At 45.0% G+C, this 19,165-nt stretch overlaps 1 protein-coding gene across 1 annotated transcript in view; it reads right to left on the bottom strand.

Annotated features, from left to right (window-relative positions):
- The window catches only part of cdc5l (CDC5 cell division cycle 5-like (S. pombe)), a 92,382-nt gene that overhangs the window by 71,162 nt on the left and 2,055 nt on the right, over positions 1 to 19,165 (bottom strand). The window contains exons 2-3 of the mRNA XM_070885188.1: positions 3,846 to 3,949; positions 780 to 941 (exon numbers count right to left, since the gene is read on the bottom strand). Coding sequence (XP_070741289.1) covers positions 780 to 941; positions 3,846 to 3,949 — 266 coding nt within the window. The remainder of the gene's footprint in view (positions 1 to 779; positions 942 to 3,845; positions 3,950 to 19,165) is intronic.

Below are 19,165 nucleotides of genomic sequence, written 5' to 3'. Positions count from 1 at the left end.
TAAGTAAATAACACACCAGTGTAAAAAATACACCTTTTCCCAAATCTGTCATCTATCGTGTTTAACAGTTTAAAAAAAAAAATTCCTAGCTTAAGTAAATGATTTGCATTTGTATCAAATAGAATCTTTCAATAAAGGCTGTTTTTCCACTTAACTAAAAACTTAGAACATATTACATAAATCTACAGTACTGTACTTAGTCAGCTTTTAGGTATTTCTATTCAATTACGTGTCTCCCCCGTGGCAATACAGGTTGAACCTCCCTTATCCGGAACCACCCCTCGTCCAGAACCATTCCCGGCTACCAGGTGGCGCATGCGCAGAACTCCAACATGAACAAATTGAAATCCTTCCTCGCTGCCAACTCCTGCAATCGCTGGCCTGACCCCGTGGTCCACCGCCCCCCAATGATCTCTCTGCCACACTCCCAGCCCCGATATCCCCTTGCTCAGTACCTGTAGCATCCAATTTAACATGACCACCCCTTGTCCGGAAAAATCCTTTATCCGGAACAGGCCAGGTCCCAATGGTTCCAGATAAGGGAGGTTCAACCTCTATAAGCTTTCCCCAGGCATTTTTTTCTCTTCCTACTATAGTGTTTTTATTTATGGGGAGCTTTTCTTTTTATTGAACACAAGAAATAACTAACCAGCAATATCACAGGTTATTGCACTCTTGTGAATTCTTGATAATGTAACATCTGTCTCTCTAGAATTGAACTAAAGCAAACAATCAGGTCACAGATTTTAAATTTCAAGGCACATTATCTGTCAACTTACAGAAGGTACTCGTAATGTTCCAAGCATTGGGCAGCTGTTCTGCCAATAATTGGAGCAATGGTCCTCCACTGGGTTGGCATGAGCTTTGCCAAATGAAGTAACTTCTCTTCTTCCTCCCTTGACCATTCTGTCTTTTTGATACTTGGATCCAGCCACTCGTACCTTGTTTGCAAAAAATAGCAAAAACATGATTTAATTAGATATAACAATGAAAAGCAAGTCTGCTCATCCACTGGCTTGGATTTTACTGTAATTAGCAAAGAAGCACACACAACCTAAAAAGCTTGACTCGAATGCTGTATTAAAGTAGTACATAATTGAAGAAGACTTTACTACAAGAAATTAAAACAAACAAATACATAATAAGACAATTCACTATTATAGTTCCCATTTTATGAAGCATCGTGCCTAAAATCACTGAACTATTATCTGTATTTAATCTATGCTGTGAAGCTGAGTGATGTTCTGTATCTGATAAATCTGGTACACCAGTTGCATCTTAAACCTATAAGCTGTTAACTGACAAGTACAAGGACCACACAATACTTTGATTATGTGATTCCCAATGTGCAACTTGTACATCCATTTTCACTGTATTGATTTTGAGAGCCAATAATCTTGTTAATAATGAAAGCTCGCTAAAGGGTTTGAATTGGAAAAAAAATCTCATTACATTCTATACTGGCCATAGAATGTCCAGATAATCAACTAATAATTAAGCTCACCGTAGGCGACATCAAAGCAGTTAATCATACCCAAGATAAATGTAAATGAGAAAGGTCATTCAACCCAACTTAGATCACCGATCACAGCACCCAAGGGACTCTTAAAGGGTAAAAATTTTACTAGCACTACTCTGACCAGAAATCTATTCGAAGTGACCATCATTCTTTGTGAAAATCTTGACATTTAAAGATCTGTTCACAAACACATTGAACTTGTCTTCACTCATCCTATTTTTGTGACAAAATGAAGTAGTGCTCTAGAGATTTACCTTTTCTATACCATTTAATATAATTCTCTATTGGTGCTCTTGCATCTTAAAGCTAACACAATTTTGGAATAATGACGGAACACAAGGCATCCTTTTTTTCATTGAAACGGTCTAAGGATTGTAATTCAAGGCACTACCTGGGCTGAATGAAGTAAAGGAAAAGATAAATCAGTAAGTAACATTAGGAAACATTGCTTTTGTTTTAAAAGCCCAAACGTGAAGAAGGAAGAGGGTAGAGAAGTTCTAGTTTTGAGGTGCTTGGAAAGAAAAAGTTAGAAGACTGTGGGCTGAGTGATATCAACAGTGAGGTTGTAATGTAGTGAGAAGGAAGAACATGCAGGATAGTATATTTGAAACTTAAACAGATAAAAGAAAGAAAAGTTGAGAGAGAGAGAGAGAGAGAGAGAGAGAGAGAGAGAGAGAGAGAGAGAGAGAGAGAGAGAGAGAGAGAGAGAGAGATTAGCAGAGCTTCTTCCCCAACCATGGGAGCAGTATTCAAGCTGATTGAAAAGAAGTGTTTGGCACAAAAAAACAAAATTCCCTGGAGACATCTGAGATCAGAAGAAATAGAGGTCCAGAATGTTGACAAATGAAAGAAAACTACATGTGCAGCCATCAGAGGTCAGTAGTAGTAGCTGTTACATCTGCAAAAGACATGAAAAAACTGTTTTTGAAGAAATGCAACACTTTTCATTCCCCCATTGAAAGACATGGGGAGGGGGAATTTGTTTTTCAGCCACTGCACTGAAAAAGGATTTTACATTATGTGCACTGAGAGTGAAGATCTGAAAGAAGTTGACGAATGTAGAATGGAATCATTAGTAAAAGTGGATAGGGCGAATGATGAGTGGAATGTTACTAATAAGAACAAGAAAGAAAGAGATCCCTATGGGATTGGCTGAGTTAATGGGAAAAAAGAATGAAGTCCATCCCAGTGCAATTCTATACATTTGTCAGCATTCCGTTTAATTTACACCATTGTGCAACTTGTCCAAACCCTCTGCAAATCTTAAAATGCATCCTCTGATTCTAATGCTCTCCTTATTTTAGTGTCATGTGTAAATTTAATAAACTTGCAAATAGTTTTAACATTCAGGTTATTTACATGGATCAGAAATTACAGCTGTGCACACACCGACTATTGTGGACTCCATACTTTTCCCTCCAGTCTGACACTACAGGGATGATTTTCCCACGTCCGTATCCTAGTTTGTCTGGAGCGCAGCAAATATTGGAAAATCAGGCCGATTGGAGCACGCATCTATAAAGAAATCTGCCCAATTTTCCTTGCGTTAGTTTAAATGGCATGCATTCCAACTTGTCCAATTTTGCCATATTCGCTGCAGCTAGGCAATCCAATGCACCTGGTACCATCCAGGAAAGTCTCCTTTTGCGTCTCTTACAGGTACTCTCGGCTTCCTGGTTTTTAGACCAACTTCTCACCTGGTTCCACGTTCTACCATGGATGGTTAGTTTAATCAAAAAGTCTTTCAAATGGAACTTCTTAAAAATCCAAAAACATTAAAGCAAGTGGGAAAACTTTTAATCTGAAAGCCCCTTAGACTCTGCTCTGTGGTTCCCAAGAAAGCCAAGCTGAGATCAGGAACTTATTGTGGACAACTGCAAAGGTAAGACCATATTCCACCACTCTGGCAACATGTAGTGGCAACATACCAGCTTCCTGTGAAGGATGTTTATTTTTGCTTCAAGTAACAACAAAGAGCAAGAAAATATTATCAACTTAGTAAGGGTTCTTTTAGCTGTGATATGGAAATACTTTTTATGTGTTTGGAGTATAGGAACAGGAGTAGGCCATTTAGCCCCTCAAACCTGTTCCTCCATTCTATTAGATAATGGCAGGTCTGTTCCTCAACTCCATTTACCCCCCATTTCTCCATATTCCTTGTTATCCTTACCTGACAAAAATCTATCTCAGTCTTGAAAATTTCAAGAGATTTCCACCACCCTTTGTGTGATGTAGTCACACATTCTGTTGTACAACTGCTATTTTGTGCTCACTAACAGCTTAAACAACAATTTCTGCTAAAATGGAAAGAAAATGTCAAACTTACCATCTGGCTTTGCATTGTTTGGCTGACTTCCTGTGTAGCAGAGATGCAATACGAGACCATTGGTTTTTGCCATATTTCATAACCGCTGCTTTAAGAATCTCATCCTAAATAAACAGACAACATGTTACTTATGACAGAACTGAAGTGTGACTTTTTAAAGCAAATAAATGTTTAGCATATGAGCCATTAAGATTGCAGAAACAGACAAATTCTGATAAGAGTCGTGGTTAGCCGGAATACTTCCATCAATTTTTTTTAATATTACATTGAAAATACATTTAATAAAACATTTTTAAACATTGTTTGTGCTTCTCCATTGTTAATTGGCAGGCTGTGGACTCTTTGTCATGATTCTCCAGTGTAACTAACTCCCAGTCTTGGCTGTGCTATCAGGTGGAGAAAAAAAAGCAGGATTTTCCCCACAAACAAATGGACAGTAATCAGCAGCTACTCTCAAATGGTTCAAATTCAAAATTGTTAAAGGTCATTTGTCGTTGGGGAAATTGCATGTGGAACAGATGGGTTTTGGTTTTTTTTTAAAAAAAAGGTGGGGGAACCAGAGGAAAGTAGGGCAAAATAAATTAAACAGAAACAGATCAGAAAAATGTTCTTAAAAATGCCTAGTCTTGTGTCACTAACTTCAACACTGATGCATGCTAGATTAAATAGGACAATGTATTGAACTCTTTGTCGTCTCCTAAATAAATGGAGATTAAATTCATTCTGAAACTGTAAATTCCTGTCCCCTCAGTACAGATTCACACGAGGTATGTAGTGAAGTCAAGGTCACTCTGGACCGGCATCTTTATTTCACAGCTCTGGAATGCTGCACTTGCCTGAGACCTGTCCTTATATACCTGTCTCTTGCAAGTGCACCCCTGGTGGTAAGGTATGCTGGTGGTTACAGGTCATATCTTATTACAGTCATGTATAGCATGTTAGGATACATTTATATATAATAATGTAAGATACATGACATCACCCTCCCCCAAGGTCTTATTGTCTTTATAGGTTCAGTCTCTCAGGTGGTCTACGCTCTCGCGTGGAGCGTCTGAGTTGTGGTTCAGTTGTTTGCCTTGGTGTCTGTTTTTCTTTGCTGGTATCTCGCCTGGGCTGTCTGTTTCGATGTGTGTGATTGTTGTTGACTCGCCTGGGCTGTCTGTTGTTCTCTCTGTCTGTCCATCAGGTGTGGTGCGAGTTCCACATTGTAGTCTGCCTCTGGTTCCGCAGTGTTGTTGGTAAATCTGTTTTTGACTTGGTCTACATGCCTCCGGCAGGTTTTGCCATTGTCCATTTGTACTACCAGTAGCCTGTTTCCTTCCTTGTTTTGTCTGTGTGTGGGGGTAGCAGCTTGTTTAGTGCTGTGAACTTCTTGTTCTGATATTTCGTTAGTTGTCGTACCTGCATTGTAAATCAACCTTGTTTCTTCTTCCCTACCAAGAATGTCTGTGCAACCAGTGCTGCTGCCTCTAAGGTCAGGTTCTTGGTCTCTGAGCTTTCGGAATATGCCTGCGTGGCCTATTCCTTCAATGAAAAAGTCTTTCAGCATTTCTCTCCTCAGTTCATCGGAGAACTCACATAAACTAGCCAACCTCCGAAGTACCACCACGAAGTCGGGTATGCTCTGGCCCACACAGCGTCTGTAGTTGTAGAACCTGTGTCTGGTCATGTGTAGGCTGCTCGCTGGCTTCAGATGGTCTTAAGCCAGTGTGCTCAATTCTTCAAACGACTTGCTTGCTGGTTTCTCGGGTGCCAACAGATCCTTCATTAAAGCGTATGTTTTCGAGCCACAGCTGGTCAAGAGATGGGCTCTTCTCTTGTCTGCCTTATCGTCGCCTAACCAGTCTTTGGCTACAAAGCTTTGCTGGAGCCTTTCTATAAAGTCCTCCCAATTGTCTCCCGCATTGTACTTTTCATCTGATCCGTTGTTCGCCATTCTGTGGATTCTGTAATCCCGTAACTCGTCGCCACTGTAAAGTCCTGTCCCCTCAGTACAGATTCACCCGAGGCATGTAGTGAAGTCAAGGTCACTCTGGACCTGCACCTTTATTTCACAGCTCTGGAATGCTGCACTTGCCTGAAACCTGTCCTTATATACCCGTCTCTTGCAAGTGCACCCCTGGTGATAAGGTATGCTGGTGGTTACAGGTCATATCTTATTACAGTCATGTATAACATATTAGGATACAGTTATATATAATAATAGTCCGTTGCTGGAGCCTCTTCACGTGCTACTCAGGAAGGAGTGCGATTGATTTTGGGGGGACGCCCAGGAACGCGCCTTCAATAAGGCACGCAACATTCTGTGTTCCAACAGTGTTTTGACTTTCTTTGATCCAGGTAAAAAGCTAGTTCTCACATGCAATGCGTCAGCATATGGAGTTGGGTGCGTTTTGCAACATGTCAATAGTGCTGGCAAATTACAACCCATAGCTTATGCCACCAGGTCACTTTCGCGGGTGGAGCGCAGGTACGGAATGGTAGAGAAGGAGGCGTCGCGTGCGGTGTCAAAAAGATGCACCAATACCTTTTCGGGGCAAAGTTCGCATTAGAAACCGACCACAAGCCCCTCACGTCCCTCCTATCCGAGAGCAAGGTATTAAACGCCAACGCCTCGGTGCGAATTCAACGGTAGGCACTCATGCTGGTGTCCTACGACTACACCATAAGGCACAGACAACTGTGCCAACACGCTCAGCAGTCTACCCCTGGCGACCATGGAAGGGTCTGACGAACAGGACTGTGAGATAGTCATGGCAATCAATGCCTTTGTTCGCCCATGACGGCTCGCCAAATCAGAGCCTGGACGGCCAGCGACCCCACGTTATCCTTAGTAAAAAGATGTGTCCTAACCGGTGACTGGGCAGAGGCTCGCGATGCCTGCCCCGAGGAATTAAAACCCTTTCACAGGCGCATGCATGAGCTATCACTACAAGCAGACTGCCTGATGTGGGGCAGAAGAGTAGTCATGCCTCTGCGAGGCAGAGAGGCATTTGTCCGGGAGCTCCACCGCGAGCACCCGGGGATCGTTCTTATGAAGGCCATAGCCAGATCCCACGTCTGGTGGCCTGGTATTGATGCGGACTTGGAGCTCTGTGTCCGAAGGTGCACCATTTGTGCCCAACTCAGCAATGCCCCCAGGGAGGCTCCACTGAGCCCCTGGCCCTGGCCTACCAAACCGTCGTCGCGGGTGCACGTAGACTATGCGGGCCCATTCATGGACAACATTTTCCTCGTAGTTGTAGATGCATTTTCAAAGTGGATCGAATGCACCATTTTAAACTCGAGCACAACCTCCACCACTGTGGAGAGCTTCGCAACCATGTTTGCAACACACGGAATCCCTGACATATTAGTCAGTGACAATGGTCCGTGCTTCACCAGCGCAGAATTCCAAGACTTTATAATTGACCACGGCATAAATCACGTCAAGACGTTACCGTTCAAGCCGGCCTCCAACGGCCAGGCGGAGAGAGCAGTGCAAATCATTAAACAAGGCATGCTTAAAATCCAAGGACCCACGCTGCAGGGTCGCCTGTCGCGACTGCTGCTGGCATACAGATCTCGTCCGCACTCATTGACTGGGATCCCCCCCGCGCAACTGTTGATGAAAAGGACTTTAAAAACAAGGCTCTGATTAATCCTCCCAGACATGCACGAAATCGTTGAGGCAAAGTGCCGTAAGCTGACCGAGTACCATGACAGAAATTCGAGGGGGAGATGGAATGAGATAGGGGACAAAGTGTTTGTACTAAACTATGGCAGGGGTCCCAAATGGCTTGCAGGGACAGTAACGGGCAAGGAAGGATACAGTTATATATAATAATGTAAGATACATGACAGAAACCATTAAAACTTAAGTTTAAAATGGATTTATTGGAAGATTCATTTATGACTGGTGGAAAAGAGAAATTCACTCGATCAATCAAATTCTCACATTTGTTACCAGCCTGGAACCGATAATCTTGAACTAGAACGCCAAACAGTCAGTGCTTTCACCAAGGCAAGAGATGCCAGTGAGAGGAAATGGAACATCTTTTTGGCACCCATTGTCAAGTATCCCTAGATCACACCCAGGGGAAGAGCAAACACCACAGCAATTTCTCAACTCAAATCTCTGAACATCACCGCTATGAATTTGTTTCACGCCAGCTATCTTTCCAAATCCTAAAATGAGATTGCTAATTTGATACAAATTGCAGAAATATCAGGTGTACATAATCGTATCAAGCAGATTGAGACTGCACAATCTCATGTTATTTAGGGCCACTCCAACAAATAGAGAGCAGAGTTTTAATTATCAGTTTAGGTTTATTTCAAACCCAGATCCAAATATGAAAAGACAGTGTGCTACCCCCAATCCACTATTTGAAGTGCTTGGCTATTAGATGGTCCAGAAGCACAGACAAGCATCTTTTCCAAGATTGATAAGTGTGTTGCGAGGCACAATGCCGATTCTGGGCACAGCCTCATAAAAATTGGAAGCCACATGCTAGCCTGAACCAATAAAACCCGACACTCCACCTTTAGTCTTCATTAACAGCACAGAGCTAACCACTATGACCCGTGTCCACATCCTGTGCCATATGTTCCCAAAGATCACTCGTTGATTAGTAAGTATGGCAGGATAAAATCACTAACAACAAAAAACTGGAATGCACTGACAGCTCCAGCATTGAGGCTATGATAATCAATGCTCAGCTTCACTGGGCTGAACACGTTAGGCTGGATGCCATATGTTTGTCGGAGCAAGTGCTTTACGGAGAACTGGTACATGGTAGATGAAAGCAGGGCAGACAGCAAAGGCACGACAATGGCACACTGAAGATTCACTTGAAGCAATGCTACGAGTCAACTATTTACAATCTATATTAATGACTTGGATGAAGGGACCGAGTGTAATGTATCCAAGTTTGCTGATACAAAGATGGGTGGGAAAGCAAGTTGTGAGGAGGATACACAAAATGTGCAAAGGGATATAGGGCCCAAATTTCCCCAACCCCTTTTTTCGACACACTCTCCCGAGATGCGCCGACTTGATGCGCTGGAAACGGCGCCGAAAAACTTACTCACGATTCTAGCCGCTCTGCTGTGTGTCCCGGCGCGGCGCTCCTCGTGGAGTGGAGGGCGGAGCTACAGCCCTGCACCAAAAAACAGCGCTGGCAGCTGCACGCATGCGCAGTAGCTCCATCCCATGATTATGATGCCTGCAGAACGCGTCCAGCCCCTATCTCAGGCCGAATGGCCTGCCGCACAAGCCAGCTGCTGAGGGCTGCAAGAAACAGATTGGTGCGACTGAGTTTTGATCGAGGCGAGGCGAGGGGTGGGTGGCAGGGGGAGGTTGGTCGTCTTTGCCTGCAGTCTAGTGGTTTGGACCGAGGATAGCTTGTCGTATAGCGACATAGCTTGCCATGCTGGGCTGGCTTTGCATTCGATCGGTCTTGTCATGTTAAAGAAGCACATATACAGTGACAGCCATGTGCTTAACCTACATAGAAACATAGAAAATAGGCGCAGGAGTAGGCCATTTGGCCCTTCGAGCCTGCACTTTCAATATGATCATGGCTGATCATGCAACTTCAGTACCCCATTCCTGCTTTCTCTCCATACCCCTTGTTCCCTTTAGCCATAAGGGCCACATCTAACTCTCTCTTGAATATATCTAACGAACTGGCCTCAACAACTTTCTGTGGTAGAGAATGCCACAGGTTCACAATTCTCTGAGTGAAGAAGTTTCTCCTCATCTCGGTCCTAAATGGCTTACCCCTTATCCTTAGACTATGACCCCTAGTTCTGGACTTCCCCAACATTCTTCCTGCATCTAACCTGTCCAGTCCGGTCAGAATTTTATATGTTTCTATGAGATCCCCGCTCATTCTTCTAAATTCCAGTGAATATAAGCCTAGTCGATCCAGTCTTTCCTCATATGTCAGTCCTGCCATCCTGGAAATCATTCTGGTGAACCTTCGCTGCACTCCCTCAATAGCAAGAATGTCCTTCCTCAGATTAGGAGACCAAAACTGTACACATCATCCCATCCTGTGTATCAATAAATAACCAGCAACATGCAGTTAGGTTGTATTACAAACAATTTGTGTCTCTTTGAAGATGTCAGTGGACAAAAAGGGAAAAGGGGAAAATGGGCAAAAAGGGGAAAAAAAATCCCGCCCAAAAAGGGTTGAAAGTCGGTGGGGCGGCAGCCGCATTCTCCCTCCACTATCCCAGGCCGAAGGTAGGATTTACTTCAGCTCTTTATTTGTTAATTTTGATAATTTAATTATTTAATTCAGTTCTTTAGTTTTTATTGAATGGTTATTACTGCTTGTGCTTTGTTTGATGCTTGGTGGTGCTTGAAATGTTGTTTAGGTGCAGGGTTCCTTCTATTTTTTTATTTTTTATTTATTGATTGCTTATTACATTGGTCTTGGTGCTTTAAGTGCAGGAATGCTTCTATTTCATTTTGTTAATTAATTGCTTATTACTTTTTGTGCTTTGTTTGGTGCTTGGTGGTGCTTTAAATGTAGTTACTTGCACCGATTCCTTAACTGTAAGTAAGGTCGTTCTGTGCGGACAAAAGTGGACACATACACTGCCCCAAGTATGTTTAGTACAACTTTTTTCTGGCCAAATTGGCATAAATGGTGGAAGTGGCTGGGAATGCCCCCTTTTGAAAAAAGAAATTGACCTAACAAAAAACCTAACTAACTCACTTACACTGATGCAAATTTAATGGCCATATTTGCAACTTAAAAGATACACCAGAAAAATCAAGTTACACCAAAAAAAAACAGTGCAACTCATGGGGAAATTTGGGCCCAAAGACAGGCTAAGTGAGTGGGCAAAAACTTGGCAGATGGAGTATAATGTGGGAAAATGTGAGGTTACCCACTTTGGCAGGAAAAATGAAAAAGTAAATTATAATTTAAATGGAGAAAGATTACAAAATGCTGCAGTACAGAGGGACCTGAGGATCCTTGTGCATGAAACACAAACAGTTAGTATGCAGGTACAGCAAGTAATCAGAAAAGCAAATAGAATGTTAGCCTTTATTGCAAGGGGGATAGAGTATAAAAGCAGAGAAGTCCTGCTACAACTGTACAGGGTATTGGTGAGGCCACACCTAGAGTACTGTGTACAGTTTTGGTCTCCGTATTTCAGGAGGGATATACTCGCTATGGAGGCGGTTCAGAGAAGGTTCACTAGGTTTATAACTGAGATGAATGGGCTGTCTTATGAAGAAAGGTTGGGCCTATATTCATTGGAGTTTAGAAGAATGAGAGGTGATCTTATTGAAACATATAAGAAACTGAGGGGGCTCGACAGGGTAGATCGATGCAGAGAGGACGTTTCCACTCATGGGGGAATCTAAAACTAGGGATCATAGTTTAAGAATAAGGTGTCGCCTATTTAGAACCGAGATGCGGAGAAATTTCTTCTCTGAGTGTCGTAAATCTGTGGAATTCTCTGCCTGTGAAGGCTGGGTCACTGAATATATTTAAGGTGGAGATAGACAGATTTTTGAACAGATAAGGGAGTGAAGGGTTATGGGGACCGGGCAGGCAAGTGGCGCTGAGCCCAAGATCAGATCAGCCATGATCTTATTAAATGACAGAGCAGGCTCGAGGGGCCGTATGACCTACTCCTGTTTCTTATGAGCTTATGCACATGGTTGTTGGCTCTTGGGACACCCTAACCATTGATAGGTGGCAATGACACGAGATGTGAGAGGAGAGAAGGGCTTTGAGATACAACACCATGCCAGTATGGTGATGAAATGCAAGAGACGTATGGATCAGCAAGGTCAGAGGGATCAACAGGAGAACCCGCCCCCAGGAATGAGGTTATGAGAGACTTATGGAAGAAAATATTTATCACCTATTGGCCTGCATAGTCATCAACACAATCGTCTATGATTAACTTATGCGCCCTTCCGTTGGCACTGTCATCTTTAAGTACAAGGGACACACGGCTACTAGCACACAAGCACATAATACAAGAATCTACATGAAGACATATGGAGTCAGCATGGCATCACCTTGAAGACTACGGTTATGGTCTACAATACAGCCGTTGGTGCAGCTGGCTATGGATACTCTGGAAATGGCATTAGCATTATCAGATTGTAGTATTTCATTGCTACACAAGCTTCAAGATGTTGTGTTTCCATAACAGCAGTAGTATGTGCTAATGGAGCTCTCATTCTTAGACTAGAATCCAGTAATGTGCAGGTTCCAGCTACTCGGGGAAAACTATTTTAAGTAAGCTATTATACTGTGGGAACCATTGCATCGAGCCTAATTTTGTCCAAGCTTGGTATGCACACTTAAAGCAGGGATTTCAGATAATGACCAGGAGTGAGAACCATAGTTGATTTTTACCCCATTCCCTCCCCTACCTGTGTTTGCTGTCTAGCCTTTGGCCCATCATTCACCATGACATTTCTACAGCTACCCATCTGTTCAATCACACCCACGTCTCCACCTACAATGCTCTTATGCCATCTAAAACCATTGCTGTCTCTCACCCTGGTTGTTCCCCAGTATGGCCGTCATCTCCACTCCCTTAACTCCAGGGGACGCAGACTTGAATGCTTATGGCAGACAACTGGTTGAGCCATTCATTGCCAGATTTGGCTGGGCCACATAAAGCACTATCGGGTCCTGCTCTGCTAAAACTGCACACTATGATCGTCCTGGAATGCAAAAGTTACCCCCAGATTCCCTTCTCCACTACAAACCGTCTTCTTTAGCCATAAATAACCTTCCGAATGTATTAGGGGACAGTGGGTCTAGTGAGAATGAGGAATTGAGGATATTATTATTAGGCGGGAAATTGTTAGGGAAATTGATGGGATTTAAGGTCGATAAATCCCCGGGGCCTGATCGACTGCATCCCAGAATACTTAAGGAAGTGGCCCTAGAAATAGTGGATGCATTGGTGATCATTTTCCAACAGTCTATCAACTCTGGATCAGTTCCTATGGACTGAAGGGTAGCTAATGTAACACCACTTTTTAAAAAAGGAGGGAGAGCGAAAATGGGTAATTATATACCGGTTAGCATGACATCAGTAGTGGGGAAAATGTTGGAATCAATCATTAAGGATGAAATAGCAGCGCATTTGGAAAGCAGTGACAGGATCAGACCAAGTCAGCATGGATTTATGAAAGGGAAATCATGCTTGACGAATCTTCTGGAATTTTTTGAGGCTGTAACTAGCAGAGTGGACAAGGGAGAATCAGTGGATGTGGTATATTTGGACTTTCAAAAGGCTTTTGACAAGGTTCTGCACAAGAGATTGGTGTGAAAAATCAAAGCGCATGGTATTGGGGGTGATGTACTGATGTGGATAGAGAACTGGTTGGCAGACAGGAAGCAGAGAGTCGGGATAAACGGGTCCCTTTCAGAATGGCAGGCAGTGACTAGTGGAGTGTCGCAGGGCTCAGTGCTGGGACCCCAGCTCTTTACAATATACATTAATGATTTAGATGAAGGAATTGAGTGTAATATCTCCAAGTTTGCAGATGACACTAAACTGAATGGCGGTGTGAGCTGTGAGGAGGACGCTAAGAGGCTGCAGGGTGACTTGGACAGGTTAGCTGAGTGGGCAAATGCATGGCAGATGCAGTATAATGTGAATAAATGTGAGGTTGGCAGATGCAGTATAATGTGGATAAATGTGAGGTTATATATTTTGGGGGAAAAAACACAAAGGCAGAATATTATCTGAATGGCGGCAGATTAGGAAAAGGGGAGGTGCAACGAGACCTGGGTGTCATGGTTCATCAGTCACTGAAAGTGGGCATGCATGTAAAGCAGGTGGTGAAGAAGGCAAATGGTATGTTGGCCTTCATAGCTCGGGGATTTGAGTATAAGAGCAGGGAGGTGTTACTGCAGTTGTACATGGCCTTCGTGAGGCCTCACCTGGAATATTGTGTTCAGTTTTGGTCTCCTAATCTGAGGAAGGACATTCTTGTTATTGAGGGAGTGCAGCGAAGGTTCACCAGACAGATTTCAGGGACTGCTGGACTGTTAAATGAGGAGACTCTTGATCAACTGGGCCTTTATTCACTGGAGTTTAGAAGGATGAGGGGATCTCATAGAAACGTATAAGATTCTGACGGGACTGGAAAGGTTAGATGCGGGAAGAATGTTCTCGATGTTGGGAAGTCCAGAACCAGGGGACATAGTCTTAGGATAAGGGGTAGGCCATTTAGGACTGAGATGAGGAGAAACTTCTTCACTCAGAGAGTTGTTAACCTATGGAATTCCCTGCCGCAGAGAGTTGCTGATGCCAGTTCATTGGATATATTCAAGAGGGAGTTAGATATGGCCCTTACAGCTAAGGGGATCAACGGGTATGGAGAGAAAGCAGGAAAGGGGTACTGAGGGAATGATCAGCCATGATCTTATTGAATGGCGGTGCAGGCTCGAAAGGCCGAATGGCCTACTCCTGCATCTATTTTCTATGTTTCTCCTCTGTCTCCTCGACCTTCATCAACAAGTGCGAGGAGCTCCTGGACGACTTAGTCACTATGATTGGAACCATCCATTCAGCTGCCTCTGCTGATTCCCCCCCCTTCCCCTCGTCCAGCAAGCCAAACTTCTCCTATGGTTTCCGCCAGCCCTGAAATTGCATAATTGTCTAGTTTCTCTCCTATCTCATGCCTTCTACGAGCTCATCTGGTCAATGAGACCCACCTCCTGCCTCCGCGACCATATTGTCACCGAGCTGCTGACCACCCAACTTCCATTCCTGGCCCCATGTTAGCTAATATTGTTAACGTTTCCCTCACCTCAGGTACTGTCCTCCTCGCCTTCAAATCCACCACCATCACCAGCCTCATCAAAAACCCTACCCTTGACCCGATGTCCTTGCAAACTACCGCCTGATCTCCAATCTCCTTTTCCCTTCCAAAGTCCCTGAATGTGTTGTCGCCTCCTAAACTCCTGCCTAACTTTCTGGCAACGCCATGTTTGAACCCCTCCAATCAGGTTTCTGCTCCTGCTATAGAACGGAAACGTCCCTCATCAAAGTCACAAATTACATCCTGTGATTGTTAGCATGTAAAAATAGCCCTTCTTATCCTTCTCGACCTGTCTGCAGCCTTTGACACGGTTGAGCACAACATCCGCCTCCAACGCCTCTCCTCCATTGTCCAGTCCTTGCCTGGTTCCATTCTTATTTATCCAGTCATAGCCTGTGAATCACCTGCACTGGCTTTTCTTCCTTCTACTGCACCTTTACCTCCGGAATTCCCCCAAGGATCTATCACTGGTTCCCTCATATTTCTCATCTGCACATTACCCCTTGGCGACATTATCCAAAAACAGATCCGATTCCCCATGTACACTATGACACCCAGCTCTACCTCATCACCACCTCTTGCAACCGCTCCATTGTCTCAGAGTTGTCACACTGTATGTTCGACATCCGGTCCTAGATGAGCAAAGATTTCCTCCAAATAAATATTGGAAAGACCGAAGCCATTGTCTTTGGTCCCCTCCACAAACTCTGTTCCCTAGTCACCGACTCCATCCCTCTCCCTAATCACTGTCTGAGGCTGAACCAGATCATTCTCAACCTTGGCATCCTGTATGACGGATGAGCTTCTGACCACATACTCGGTCCATCACGAAGACCAGCTACTTCCACCTCTAAGAGTGGGGGTCGGCACCCCTGCCTCCGCTCATCTGTGCTGAAACCCTCATCCATGCCTGTGTTACCTCCAGACTTGAATATTTCAATGCTTTCCTGACCTTGTACTCTGGTAAACTTGAGCTCATCCAAAACACTGCTGCCTATGTCCTAACTCGCACCAAGTCCTGTTCACCCATCACCCGTGTTCGCTGACCTACATTGGCTCCCGGTCCAGCAACACCTCGATTTAAAAATTCTCATCCTTGTTTTCAAATCTCTGCATTGCCTCATCCCTTCCTATGTCCGTAACCACCCCACCAGATCTCTGCGTTTCTCCAATTCTGGCCTCTTGTGCATCCCGGATTTTAATCTCTCCACTATTGGCGGGCCTTCAGCTGCCTAGGCCCCAAGCCTTGGATTCCCTCCCTAAACATCCGCCTCTCAATCCTCTTAAGAATCTCCTTAAAATCTACCGCTTCCCTGTCCTTATATCTCCTTGTAACTCGGTATCAAATTTTGATAACACTCCTGTGAATCGCCTTGGGACGTTTTACTATGTTAAAGGCACCATACAAGTGCAAGTTGTTGTTGTTGAGGCCAATTGTAGAAGTGTTTATTCATGATGCCGCAGACCAGCTAATTCAAGAAATTAGATTGAACCTGGGAGCTTTTTGGTTTGTATGGCTCAAGGAAGGAGTGATCTCTGTTGTTTACAATAGGTATTTGCTTCTCCTTTTCTTAGATATTCCAATCTCAGAGGTTCAGCAAACATGTTCAGGCATTCTGCCAATATCACTCTGAAATCTATAGGTAATGGAAATGCAAGGACAACCCACAAAGGCTCTTCACTTGGATTCCCCTCTTCCTTAAACTCCCATAAAGGCAATGCACCCTCAGGAAAGATAGTCTGGCACAACAGAATGGTAGGAAACATAGAAAATAGGAGCAGTAGTAGGCCATTTGGTCCTTCGAGTCTGCACCGCCATTCAATATGATCATGGCTGATCCTCGATCTCAACACCATATTCCCGCTTTTTCCCCATACCCCTTGATGCATTTTGTTTCTAGAAATCTATCTATCTCCCTCTTAAATATATTCAGTGACTTGGCCTCCACAGCCTTCTGTGGTAGAGAATTCCACAGGTTCACCACCTGCTGAGTGAAAAAATTTCTCCTCATCTCGGTCCTAAATTTCCTACCTCATATAGAGGTGTACCGATGGATGTGGTGTATTTAGATTTCCAAAAGGCATTCGATAAGGTGCCACACAAAAGGTTACTGCAGAAGATAGAGGTACGTGGAGTCAGAGGAAATGGATAGAGAATTGGCTGGCGAACAGAAAGCAGAGTTGGGATAAATGGGTCCTTTTCAGGTTGGAAATCGGTGGTTAGTGGTGTGCCACAAGGATCGGTGCTGGGACCACAACTGTTTACAATATACATAGATGACTTGGAAGAGGGGACAGAGTGTAGTGTAACAAAATTTGCAGATGACACAACGATTAGTGGGAAAACGGGTTGTTTAGAGGACACAGAGAGGCTGCAAAGAGATTTGGATAGGTTAAACGAATGGGCTAAGGTTTGGCAGATGGGATACAATGTCGGAAAGTGTGAGGTCATCCACCTTGGGAAAAAAAAACAGTAAAAGGGAATATTATTTGAATGGGGAGAAATTACAACATGCTGCGGTGCAGAGGGACCTGGGGGTCCTTGTGCATGAAACTCTTTTGAGTTTATCTGTGAAAACATAAAACATTAAACGGTGCCACCCGACCTGGGTGACACTCCAGACATTTACAAGGCCCATTTTTTTTTCCCCCTTTTTTGTGTTTTTTTTTTTTGTTTTTTCTTTTTTTTTTTTTGTTTTTTTTTGGGCACTAAAATCACAATTTTTCCCCAGTGCCCCCTATAAAAGGGAAGGGGACACTAAAAGCACCGGCAATTAAAACAAATTAACTTTAAAACGTAAAATCAAATTAAAATTTGGTTGCCGGGCGTGATGATGCACTCCAGTCCCTCCGGTGCCCACCTCTCGCGGAAGGCCGCGAGCGTACCGGTGGACACCGCGTGCTCCATCTCCAAGGACACCCTGGACCGGATGTAAGAGCGGAAGAGAGGCAGGCAGTCAGGTTGAACGACCCCCTCGACCGCCCGCTGCCTGGACCGGCTGATGGCACCCTTGGCCGTGCCCAGGAGCAGTCCTACGAGGAGGCCTTCGGACCTACCCGCTCCCCTCCGCACAGGGTGCCCAAAGATCAGGAGAGTGGGACTGAAGTGCAGCCAGAATTTCAGGAGCAGCCCCTTCAAATAATGGAACAGGGGCTGCAACCTTGTGCACTCAATAAAAACATGGAACACGGACTCCTCCAGACCGCAGAAATTGCAGGCGGCCTGGGAGTCCGTGAACCGGCTTAAAAATTTGTTGCACGGCACTGCTCCGTGCACCACCCTCCAGGCCAAGTCCCCGATGAATAGTGGGAGGACCCCTGCGTAGAGTGCCCTCCATCGGGGACCCCCGCCTCCTCCGGACGGCAAGATGGTGCGCCATGGCGTGTCCGGACGGCCGGCGAGGATGGCAAAGTTGAGGGTGTGCAGGAGCAGCCCGTACAGGAAACCCCTCCGCGCGGAACTGAAAGGCACGGAGGGGATTTCCCCGAGGCGGCTCAAGTTGTGAGGCGCCGGCCCCCGAGGGAGGTTCCGGGGTTTGGCGCCGATGAGGAATTCCGTCCGGACGGGGGTCAGTTCGGACGGGATCTCCCCACGTGCTTGAGCCTCCTCGATACACCTAACGGAGTCAGGGCCCAGAGCTGTTTTTAGCGACTCGATGGCATCGGCCGCGCGGCGGACGTTGGCAGAATTTAGGCGCCGCGCCAGCGTGACTGGCGCCATCCAGCCCGCTCCTCCGCCATCGAGCAGGTCCCTGACCCTGGTCACCTCACCAGCCACAGCCCTCTCTTCCGACCGCCACATGAAGCCTCGGCCGTGGAGGTACGGATTCCCGAGCAGCGGCTCCTGCAGGACGGCCGCCACTCCAGCCGGCGGAGAGCTGCGCTTGGTGGAGACTTTGTTCCAGACCCTGATGAGTTCCCTGTAAAAGACAGGCAGCTCCCGGAGGGCGGTCCTGGCACCCCCCAAGTTCACAAACAGGAGCTGCGTGTCATAATTGAGGTCGAGCTGCTGGCGGAAGAATCCTTGTGCATGAATCCCAAAAAAAAAGTTAGTTTGCAGGTGCAGCAGGTAATCAGGAAGGCGAATGGAATGTTGGCCTTCATTGCGAGAGGGATGGAGTACAAAAGCAGGGAGGTCCTGCTGCAACTGTATAGGGTATTGGAAAGGACGCACCTGGAGTACTGCGTGCAGTTTTGGGCACCTTACTTAAGGAAGGATATACTGGCTTTGGAGGGGGTACAGAGACGATTCACTAGGCTGATTCCGGAGATGAGGGAGTTACCTTATGATGATAGATTGAGTAGACTGGGTCTTTACTCATCGGAGTTCAGAAGGATGAGGGGTGATCTTATAGAAACATCTAAAATAATGAAAGTGATAGACAAGATAGAGGCGGAGAGGTTGTTTCCACTGGTTGGGGAGACTAGAACTAGGGGGCACAGCCTCAAAATACGGGGGAGCCAATTTAAAACCGAGTTGAGAGGGTTGTGAATCTGTGGAATTCTCTGCCCA

Source organism: Pristiophorus japonicus, chromosome 7, assembly GCF_044704955.1.
Source record: "Pristiophorus japonicus isolate sPriJap1 chromosome 7, sPriJap1.hap1, whole genome shotgun sequence".
Lineage (NCBI taxonomy): Eukaryota > Metazoa > Chordata > Chondrichthyes > Pristiophoridae > Pristiophorus > Pristiophorus japonicus.
Note: the sequence above shows the minus strand (reverse complement) of the source record. Positions and strands in the feature narration are given on the sequence as shown.